Below are 12,441 nucleotides of genomic sequence, written 5' to 3' on the forward strand. Positions count from 1 at the left end.
TATTCACAATGTTTGTTTAGCCAGCTAAGGCTATTTGATAACACTCTGGATTGTGAACGCCCCATCTAAAACCATCTGCTATTAGCTAACTTCAGTAGCATCCAAGCGGATAATTTGTGTAACATAAGTTAGTTTGAAAAAGTAAGATTATAAACATTGGCTGCCGCTTTAAGAGATACCTAGAGTTAGCGGACTCAAACCTGCGCTATCTGCTATCTCGTCTGTTAATTTTTTCTAACGTACCACTATAGCATTGAGTTAACACAGACTTAGCAAATAGCTCGACTTAGCCAGCTAACTCCAACATTGTGAATACCCCTAATGATTGCAATAGACCGATCCCGATAAATCCGATGCTTGCATTCATATAAATGCACTGACACATGCTGGTATCGAGCACATGTTCTACAAAAAAGCTGGGTTTACACAAAAGTTATTAACAAAATGTTAATAACTCATCCTTATAGATTCTATTTATTGAACTAACTTATCATACACATGATGAACATATGTGTTTGTCATAGATTCTTTTAGATTGAACGGAACTTGACAAACACATATGTTCATCATGTGTATGATAAGTTATGTTCAATCTAATATAATCTATAAGGATTGAGTTATTATCATTTTGTTAATAACTTTGATGTAAACACAGCATAAAGGTTTCTTCATCTTCTAGGTCGTGTTATGTAGTTTCGCTGTACGTCAGCTTGTGAATTTCGGGGATGAGATATTTTGATTTTCGTTATAAAGTTAGCTGTAGATCATGTGCTCGATATCAGCATGTGTTCAGTGCATTTTATGAATGCAATGCATCGGATTTATCGGAATCGGTTTATCGCAATATTTTGGTTTATCAAGATTGTTTCATGGGTTAATCTGAAATTATAATAGTATAACGTTGTCTACTAACGCTTTTCCAGCTTATTAACTTTTTCATGTCACGTTTTTAGTTAACTACATTTTATTCATACAAGTTGAATGAACTTTAAATTGGTATATTTAACTGCATCATTAGAATCGGTGAGTCAGTCCCTATAAGTACGGAGAATTTTAAAGTTCTAGGTCAATCTTGAGGGGATTTAAACGACGATGTATTTGAAGCTACAGTGAATAAACTGTATGCTCAGTGTGGTTACTCTATTACTTCCTTACTACACGTGACGTCACGCTGGCGTTCCCCCCACCACTTTGAATCTTACACCTGTGAGTGATCAACATTCTGTCTACTAACGTTGACCTACTACTATATAAAATCATTTGATTATTGAGAACATTGAAGTGTTTTATTATGTGATTACCATTAACTATCAACTCGTGGTGCATTTCCAGTCATTCGAAATATTTCAGTGAATTAATCCATAATCCAGGTCTAAAATTTTTGATTAACAACAAAATATTGGAGCAAGTATCACAATTCACATATTTGGAATGGGACATCAGTTATAACGAAGAATTGGACATTTAAAAGAAAATTGGAAATTTTCAAGCGGTATGAGACAATATTAGCAGAGCCTTGAGGGAGAAAGCGAGGAGAGATACCATAATTGAATTTTATATAGAATAATGGCTGCTCCTTTCCTAAATTTAACCGGTTTTTGTGCAACAGGCACTAATTGTTCATTCTTGTTTAAAATAATCAATTATATTTTAATCGTCAAGAAAAAATATTTTCCCATGATAAATAATAAATTTTCATTATTGGGATTGAGTATTTTCTTAATCAATTATATTTCTACACTGTTAAAAACTGATATAGCAATTTCGCGGATCTAAAAATGGATAGCGTTATCTGCTTTACTGAATGATAGACAAGGATAGCAACATCAATGCTAGTCAAATACTGTAGTAATATAACGTGGACCCTACAATTACAAATTGAATACAATTTCGAATGAATGAAGACGCACCTACAAGTTGAATAGATTTCAAATCTTTCGGGAAGACCTTATTGAAACATTGTTAAAACATTTGAAACAAATAAAAACGTGTAGCCTGCGTCATACCTGAATGCTACCGCGTATACAGATAAAAACAAGTTGACATTAGTGCACAGCCTCCACTAAGGTCCCATAATTCTATCAGTATTCCTACAATTTATTAGTATCACACTCTTAATTATTAATCTATCATTAATCGGAGTCCGAGCCTACAGCGTTGACTTTTTTCCGTTTCTTCGCTTGCTTTGGCTTCACTATTTCTTCCTCCTGTAAACACAAAACAAAAGCTAGTATTAATCGTTGGAGATTACACAACGGTAAATAATGCTACTCAATCTTAATAATAATTATATTAAACGAAAATCCCAATTAAATGCTGTAAATCACCCCGAAGACTTCTGCTACTGCAAACATTGACAACTGGGTAAACAGCTAGATGGAAATTCAATGAGCGCTATTATACAAAAATTCTTTGTCAGCCCGGGAATCGAACCCGGTACCTCCTAATTGCCGGTCAGGAATGCTTACCCTTACACCAAACTGACAATCTCTGGATAGCAGCGCTCATTTTATACGAAGCCATAGCGGCCAGCCAGTCTACAGATTTTATTTATTCACAGCACAAAGATAATGAAATTCATCTTGAAAAATCAAAATTTCCCCTCAGGAAGAATCCGTATTTTACACTCTAGATATACAAATAACTATTCTTTATTTTGAACTATATGAAATAAAAATTCAGGATGTGAAAGTGTGAAATTTTAGTGATAAAGCTTGAAACCCCAATACCTGAGTGTAATTAATAGGAAATTACATTGGGTAGTATGACAAGGCAGAACATACAAAAGGATCTCTCTGCCGATAAAAGTCATAGGAATAGATAATCAAATATTGAACATTTTGATAGTTTATTAAATTTCTACTTAGGCCAGTTAGTTACACGACCATATATTTTTGGTGGTGCGATATTTTGCCGTCCTTATGAATTCTATCAGATTGAACGATACTTGACAAACATCATCTGTTAAATCCAATGAAATTTATAAGGACGGAAAAAAATCGTACAAACAAAATTCGATGTGTGTGTGTGTAGCTAGCCTATGTCTTCAAATGAGTTGGCAACATTGCAGAACTATAAAAAGGACAGCAAACCAATGTTTCTATCAGGTGGTGACTTTTTAACGTGAATTTGTGTTGAGAAATAAGTTTTTGAACTGTAAGAAATAAAAATTCAGGAAGTGAAAGTGTGGAATTTTAGTGATAAAACTTGAAGAACCCAATATATAATTCTGAGTGTAAATAGGAAATGGCATTTGGGTAATATGGCAAGGCAGAACATCCAAAAGGATCTCTCTGCTGAGAAAAGTGATATGAATAAATAAAATAGTAGAACCCAATAAATAACCTATAAACTTATAGAGTAAATACAGAGTGGCGCACGATATGATCCAACATTTAGTTTTGTCATACAAAATTTATTATGAAAGAAATAGAGAAAAATGAGATATAACTTGTGTACTGTGTACCTGGAGATTAGTTTGTGGCCATTACATGTTCAATATGGCCACCTTCTTGTCTGATAACTGCTTCAACACGACCGCCTGTGTTATTTGTGACTCGACGAGGCGACACATATCCTCGGTTATCTCGTTACATGCCTCAATGATTAGCACTCGCAGATCCATCAGTGTGTTAGGATGTTACTCAGGCTTATCGCAAAAGGGTTTTGATTAGTGAATCAGTGGTTGATGCAGGATGGAGCCAGACCACCAGGCTAATGTTGTTTTAGACTCTTTGCGTGAAAATTTCAACCAAAATGGCATTTCAATCCGATTTCTGAATCGTACGTGCCCCCAAACAGTCCTGATTTGAATCCGTGCGACTATTTTCTTTGGGGATTTCTGAAGGAGAAGATCTTCGCCAAACACACTGATGAATCCGCGAGTGCCAATTATTGAGGCATGTAACGAGATAACCGAGGATATGTGTCGCCGAGTCACCAATAACATAGGCGGTCGAGCCTATGTTATTACATTCAACATATAATGGCCACAAACTAATCTCCAGGTATACAGTAGGCAAGTTATATCTCATTTTTCTGTATTGCTCTCACAATAAACTTTCTATGGCAAAACTGAATCTTGGATCATATTGTGCGCCACTCTGTATTTACAATCAAGTTTATAGCTCATTTATTGGATTCTTCCAGTGGCGGCTCCTCTTATTAAGGTTGCAAGGTTGCACAACCCCCAACAAATCAGACAATAGAAAGAGATTTCCCTTTTTTAAAACGTCTTAAAAGCACTTAAATTAGATAGTCATATTATTAAAAATTATTTTCTCAATTCCGAATAAATTCATACAGCAGAAAGGGAGAACAGATAGTTCAACATTTTGAATTTGCGTGGTTCGAAGAAGGAACGCATAGCATTTGCAACACCCTATGACGCGTCGTTTATATGGGAGAATAACATTGGAAGCCTAAAGTGCTGGCAAACCAGTTGGTTGCTATGACAACGGATGGCTTTTTGAGGATGGCATGGTTGCAGCGATCCTACAACCATTGTCATTAGTTCCTACAGTCATTCTATAGAAACTAATGATACGATACCAACAATATCGATCTATGAAGACTGCCTTTGAATCGATATTTACTTTAATAATAAAATTGAACTTGGGAAGTTTGGAAGACCTCCAAATCTAAAAAATCCCACACAAGTTGAAAACTTGGGTTTGCGTGAGCGCGTAAGTACAAGCGGCAGTTAAAAAATATATAAATTATTGTATTTTCAGGCTAATAATTGAGACTGATAGATGTAAAACAGTTTCGGGTTTTCTGTTTCTATTGTATTGTTTGAATCTTGTAACTATTGTTACTTGTAATTTGATTATTTTTATATTGTTATGATGTATACAAATTATTTTTTTTTCAATTGTTGTGAAAGTGGAGAAGAATCAATAAATAATAATAATTATTATTATTATTATTATTATTATTATGTAAGTTAGGATTGATATCTGATACCTCCAAACTATATATACACCAGCCGCCACTGGGTTCTTCTATTTTATTTATGGCTTTATTCTTATGACTTTTATCGGCAGAGAGATCCTTTTGTATGTTCTGCCTTGTCATATTACCCAATGTCATTTCCTATTTACACTCAGGATTATAAATTGGGTTCTTCAAGCTTAATCACTAAAATTTCGCACTTTCACTTCCTGAATTTTTATTTCATATAGTTCAAAAACTCATTTCTCAACACAAATTCACGTTAAAAAGTCAGCAACTGATTGAAACATTGGAGAAACAGAATAATATGGATATTGCTCTCACAATAAATTTTCTATAACAAAATTAAATGTTGGACCACCCTGTAGGAAATGGCATTGGGTAGCACGGCAAGGCAGAAGATCCAAAGGATATCTTTGCCGATAAAAGCCATATGGATAAATAAAATAACGTGAATTTCACTGTACCCACCTCACTACTGCTCTCGGAAGTATCGCTGACCGATCGTAACGTCTGTCCTCGCCCGCTTCTTCCCCCTCCACCGGCCTTTGCTTTCCTGCCAGCTCCACCCCTCCCACCAGCTGTCCCTCCACCACCTCCTCCTCCTCCGCCACCAGCTGATCCGCTGACCTCGATCAGCGCAAACAGGTTGCTGAACGCTGACCGCTGCACGTCTGAGCATGCGCTCTGAGCTGCTTGTAGAGCCTTCTGCAGTGCATCTAGTTTGTAGAACTTGTGTCGCGGGTAGCTCAAACGTAACCTGACAATCAATCAATTCATTTGATAATGATAAATCAATCAATATACAGAGTGGGGCAGCGCCGATTGACGAGTTTGGAAGGGTTATAAGTAATGAATCGTCCAACTTGGAAAAACATTCTTTAATGGGTTCAATTTAGTTTGAAATAACGTTTTTTATTGTTATTTTTTTTGGAAATTATTATCAGTTAAATGGCGGCCATAAGCAGCAATACACTGATGTGGCGTATTTTTGAAGTTTTAGAACGTATTCTGGCACACTGCGATTGGTAAGGCTCTTCTCTGATTCGCTCCTTTAGTTCTTCCAAGGTGTGTGGGCGAACTTTGAAAACTTTTTTTTTGAATTAATCTCATAGAAAAAATCGCATATGCTTGAATCGGGTGAGCGTGCTAGCCATAGTTCTTTGAGAGTGGCAACATCACCGTCAATGTTATGTGACATAACCCAGCGTTATGTGACAATGCTACAAACGTTTCTGCGCCCCAAATTTGAAGAACTTGCTGAGGAACATGGCTTGGGAGAAATATGGTTTAGCAGGATGAAGCTACATCCCACACAGAGCGCATTTCAATGAATGTGTTGAGACAAATGTTCCCAGGGCGGCTTATCTCACTAAGGGTGAACTTGAGGTGGCCGGCACGCTCACCCAATTCAAGCATATGAGATCTTTTTCTATGGGGTTACCTCAAAGATAAAGTTTTCAAAGATCGCCCACAAACCTTGGAAGAACTGAAGGAGCGAATCAGAGAAGAGATCCAGGCCTTACTAATCGCAGTATGCCAAAATGCGTTCTAAAACTTCAAAAATACGCTACATTAGTACATTGCTGCTTATGGTCGCCATTTAACTGATATAATTTCCGAAAAATTAACAATAAAAACTATATTTCAAACTGAATTGAACCCATTAAAGATTCTTTTCCAGGATGAACGGTTCATTACTTATAACCCTTCCAAACTTGCCAATCGGCTCTGCCCCACTCTGTATAACATCAGTGAGTTTGATGTTAAAACTATATGAGTTATATCTTACTTGCATAACAAATTACAATTTCAAATACGAGCATATTTTCCCTCTGAATGACATAAATGCCGATGACATAAATATAATCTTAGATCTAATACAATAAGAAAATATGAAATATATATATATAGCCTATAATACCAACTCAACTCTTCTTAGAAGGCAACTTGGGTAAAAGAAAGGAGACGGGGCCGCACTACCTGTGCACTGGGCTATTGTTCCAAACAGGTGCATCCTCTAACTCTCGACTAGCATACTTTATTGTCCTCTGATTCCGCTTCATTACCCTCATTAGTGGCCCCGTGTGCTTTATTGAAGGCAATTCTAGCTGGTAGCACCAACTTATCTATTACTTTGCACCTTACATCTGTTATTTATATTTTCTGCAATTATTGAATGTAAATCAGTGATCAAGTACTTGTAATTATTGTATTATTCCCAATGGTTCATTTGATAACTCAACTTGCTCACAAGCTGTATACAGACTAACTTGAGTTATATACAATTCGATACTTATGATACGTATGATTTTTTGGCGTCCTTTCTAGTTCTATTAGATTGAACACTACATATGATGTCTATCATGTATTTGTCAAGTCCCATTCAATCTCGTAGAATTTATAAGGACAGCTAACAAATTTACTTCCAAAAATCGATGTGGGATTTACACACCACGTACGTTTGACTAAATTTGTACTTGTCATCGATAGTAATGTGTGTGTTTATCCAATCACTGTATGCTACCACTGGTTTACAGCTGAAAGTGCCTTCAAGTAACCACACTGGTCCACCAATATATTGCTCGGAGTGGGAAACTTGACAATAGACTACAAAAATGTCGAAATTCAATAACAATAGGTGACCACTGAAGGGTCACTAGAACTTCTACCTGTCCATCCATTGTTTTCGGCGGCCCCGTCTCATTTATTCCCGGCAACTTTTCTACATCATATAAATATTTTAATATATACCATCTCACGTCAACAAATCAGATTACTGTATTTTGATCGAGTCAATTAAAATTTCTCGATTTCTCGCGAGATACGGTAAGCTAATTGATTACACAGCTGATCTCCCACACAGGCACACGCATCTTCTGTTATCGACAGACGACGAAATTATTATCTGTTTTTCCAAGGATGAATTATCCTTTTCATGTCCTTAAGCGAGTTTTCCCAGGGATGAGACCTAGTGCAATCGAATTTTGATATCATAAAACTACTATATTCCAAATTTCGTGAAAATCGTTAGAGCCGTTTTCGAGATCCGTTGAACATAAATAACCATATAACCAGATATAAAAATAGAAAAATATGAACAGATATACAGAAATTGCTCGCTTAATATAATAGGATTACTTTTGACTTGGAGGAGCATGCGCGGCAGAGAAAGGTAGCGATGTTGTTGTATACAGCGATGTGCCGTTCTAAACCGGCCAGCGTGCTCTGATTTCTAGTGACTGTTCATGTGCTCATGCTACACATGTGAAGATTCCTGTCTGAAAGCACTCAGTCGACTGAGTCTAATCGACAAATTGGCAACTTCGCTTCCACCTATGACTCATCACTATATCCATCACTGTAATTGGCTGATCTCCCTCCATTTCTCTGCGCCGCATATATCTTCAAGTTGAAAGTAATTTTTGTACGGACTATAATGGTGAACCTTTAATGCAGGGCTCTTCAACCTACGGCCCGCGGATAGATTTTGTCCGGCCCACCAAGAGTTATTGCAACAGATTTTTTAAAATATATATTTACACAAAGAATTCTACTTCCATTTTACAGTTCTCTCCCAGAAAAATACATTAAATCATAAAAACCATGCTGAAGCTATGTTTTCTCTTTTTGGATCTCCCTACAAGTGTGAGCAGACATTTTCAAAAATGAAGTTTGTTAAATCCAAATACAGATCTTCCTTATCAGATGAACATTTGAAATCAATTTTAATGATTGGAAATACAAAGTTTGATCCTAAATGGGCGGACATTTCGAGTGGAAAACAAATGCAATATTGTCACCTGGTCATATGGGACATATATATGAATCATTTATCTATCTCATATTGATCAGGATTTTAGAGTTTTAAATTGGAAAAGTTTAATGAACAGTGTTTTTGTCTTTGAACAATCTTTGTCATCGACAGAAAGATTGTTTATTTCATTTGTTGTCAAAATTTAATGTAGCTTCTCTTTTGTTTTTAATAACAAACGTGCCGCTTGTGCGACAGATGAAAATATGTACTTGAAATGGCTTTCATGTTTGGCATTGACTGAGTTATATTTAATACCCAACATTTTACTTTTGGTCAGTGTGAGCTCGTTCGATAGGACTGAAAGTTAAGTCAGGCTGATCCAGTGAAAAGGGCTAGATTTCGGTTCGTTTAATAATACCGTTATTCTGTCACAGATCGGGCAGTATAAAAATAATTGTATTGTTAAGGGAGACGGGTTCTGAGCCTATTCATTGGTTCAGTTAATATTTGTTCTTTTTTAAAATACTAAAGTCGCGAAATACCAGTGGATGCCAAAGTGGGAAGCCATTTCAAAAAGGTAGGTGACTACTGATTCATTGTTCTTAAATTTTCATAGCCACAAACATTGAATCATCATTAGCAGCAAGCGAGTGTTTTCCCCATAAAATTCATATCAATAATGTTTTTATAATCAAATTAATCTTGTTTTGTTCAAATATATATATATAAAAGATTTATATATATAAGATTTATATATAAGATCAAATTATATATATATGTTAAAGATTTATTAATTAAAATTCTAGTTATTCTGTTCTTTTTTTGTTATCATAGTTTTTTCCCCTTACATAATTTGTGAAGGGACATCCGTGCTTACAATATTCTCACTAAAAATAAGTATTCTCTTTTAGCTTGGTAACTTTTTGTAAATTCGTATATTGTCAAATTGTCTTATTACTGTTAAAAAAAGTTATTATATTTTGTTTAACTTGCTAAACTCATGCATTGTCAAGTTCTCTTATGACTTTTTTACACTCAATGTATTTCACTTTGTATTGAAATGAAATGAAATGGTATGTTTCTTCCTCTGTTTTAATTAAACCTACTTAAAACTCCTCATATCATTTTAATGGAAATATAATAATTTTACACCCCCCAACTCCCCCGTCGTTTTTGGCCTACAAGTTTGGTTGGAGACCCCGGCTTTAATGCATTGGAATATATCAAGGTATTACGCAAAGCAACAAAGTACAGCAACAAACACTGCCATAATAAACGACCCCACTTAATAAACGACACCTAACAGCATTCTCCCTAGATTTGTGTCAGTATCCAGCAAGCTTACTCCACTACTATGCTACACTCAGCTCTATGTCCATGCGACACACTCTGCAACCACAAATCGGTTTCCCCTCTTCATGTTAAAAAAGTAATATCTCTCGGACTATAGAATGCAAATTAATTATGCTTTGCTTTGATGTTTAAGGAAACAGTTAATCTATAATGATAACTAGTAGTTCTGTGAACAGTAGACCTCGCGCTCAGTAAGTTACATTGACCTGCTGTTATGTTTTCTCAAAAATTAATAAATAATTTATCAATTTAAAATGTCTAGAAAAAATCCTAAATAAATATAGAGTTTTCTGTCCTATCGTACAGTGACGTGTCGTCCCGGAATGTGAGTGTGAGCGCTGTTATCAGGTCTGGCTGCAACTGTCTACTAACGTTTATGGAAAGATAAATTTTCAAGATGTTCGATGTTTTTGAACGGGTAGTATTATAGTCCACTAGACAGCTGATTTAAGATGAATAATATTCTATAGTCTGATTTTTACTCTAATATCGGCGTATGAAGGAGGCTCCTTTTTCCTTTTATATTATCCTTGAAATGCAAAATTTCCAGAAAACCTTGTTTATACGTCAACGCGCAATTTAAAAATGAACATACCTGTCAAATTTCATGAAAATCTATTACCGCGTTTCGCCGTAAATGCGCAACATAAAAACATATAAATAAATATTTAAACATCAAGAGAAATGCCAAACAGTCGACTTGAATCTTAGACCTCACTTCGCTCGGTCAATAATAATAGCTTTATTGGCATTCATGAAATGAACAAAAGCCTCTCAATTTAGGTAATTTTTGGTTGCCAGTTCCAAAAAAGTCATCTTGAAATAACTAAAATCACAATATATTTACAAATTGTCCTTGTTTGTTTGCCACCTACTCCGATCCGTGGCTGTTGTCGGCCACATAATCTCCTACACGCTGAGCGACCTCGTCCCTCCCTCCATCTAATGGCGTCCCTCATCCCTCCTCTCGTTCTTCTACATAACCACTAAAATAATAAACCTTATTCCGCACCACTTCCTCATAGACTCTAAGTGCCGATTGCACAAAAGCCGGTTAACTTTTAATCGGAGAACCAATCAGAGAAGCCGCCTGGTTCATTCATTATTTAGACCATTCCTTAATAATTCAAAATAGCTAAAACTTCACATTATTTTCTCTTCATTTTAATTTGTATTCAAATTTCTGGTTTTTGAAATTCAAATTCAAACGTGGACTATGACTACGCCCCGTTTCGGAAAGCCAATTTTCTGACTAGATCTTACCTAAATCCCGAGCTCGGAAATCGTCCCTTATTAATTAATTTTTTATTCACCTATGAAATGTGTTCAATAATTACTATGTATATATCTTACTAAATTAAGCGAGCGATTTCTGTATTCTTATATATTCTTATATATTTTATATATGGTTATTTATGTTCAACGGATCTCGAAAACGGCTCTAACGATTTTCACGAAATTTGGAACATAGTAGGTTTATGATATAAAAATTCGATTGCACTAGGTCTCATTCTTGGGAAAACTCACTGAACGACATTAAAAGGATAATTCATCCTTGGCTGAAACAGCTGTGGATAGTAGAAAAGTGAGTGAGCGAGTATGTGAAAAATCAAAATATCGCATCCCCGAAATTCATAAGTGACATATAGCCAGCTGTGAAATATAAACACGATCATTTTAGAGAATTGTGTTCTGTTTATCAATAAATAAAAATAACGAGCAAAGCACGGTGCCCCAATATTGTAAAATGTAAGTGATTTAGAGTTAATGTATAGTTCACTCAAAACATTTTGACTGGACTATGATGTTATTATGTAGGCTGCCTACCTGAGCCGATCGAGATGCGCCAGAATTCTCTCACAGGTGGGCTGCCCTACCCCGCCGCCGCCTCCGCCGCGTTTCCGTTTGGTGGGCGACGCCTGACAGCGCTGACTCAGCAGGGTGGCCACCAGCTCGGCGCACTTCTCTTCACTGCCGTCGCGACACCAACTCAACAGAGCCGACTCGGCCAGATCGTCGCCTGGCACACGTGTGTCGCGAGTCATCAGCTGTTTCACCATCTCGGCTGTCGGCCTGTCAACAAATTCATAGATGAACTAGTAACCTCCTATAGTGAGGTCCACGTTATAATGGCAGTGGAGAAAGATAGGAGAACAACGTTGCCGATCCTCTGTCTTGTCAATGCCTTCTATAGACGGTAGCTGATACAGGTTTATTGATATAATATCAAATGTTAATTCCCGTTCAAAATAATAAATTATATTTTATTAAGCAAGACATTATATTTTTGAATAATTTCATAATGAATTTTCATAAGTAAGATTAAATATTTTGTCAATTAGTTATAATTTATAATTAACTTTAAAATATTTCAATTA

General features: G+C 35.9%; 1 protein-coding gene across 1 annotated transcript in view; it reads right to left on the reverse strand.

The window, feature by feature from the left end:
* Positions 1-639: 639 nt before the first annotated feature.
* Positions 640-12,441, reverse strand: part of LOC120352948 (integrator complex subunit 3-like) — a 62,286-nt gene continuing 50,484 nt past the window's right edge. Inside the window, 3 exon segments of the mRNA XM_039435300.1 lie at positions 640-2,207; positions 5,425-5,713; positions 11,891-12,136. Of these exon segments, the coding sequence (XP_039291234.1) occupies positions 2,133-2,207; positions 5,425-5,713; positions 11,891-12,136 (610 nt within the window). The 3' untranslated portion in view covers positions 640-2,132.

Source organism: Nilaparvata lugens, chromosome 9 (genome assembly GCF_014356525.2).
Source record: "Nilaparvata lugens isolate BPH chromosome 9, ASM1435652v1, whole genome shotgun sequence".
NCBI classification, from domain to species: Eukaryota; Metazoa; Arthropoda; class Insecta; order Hemiptera; family Delphacidae; genus Nilaparvata; species Nilaparvata lugens.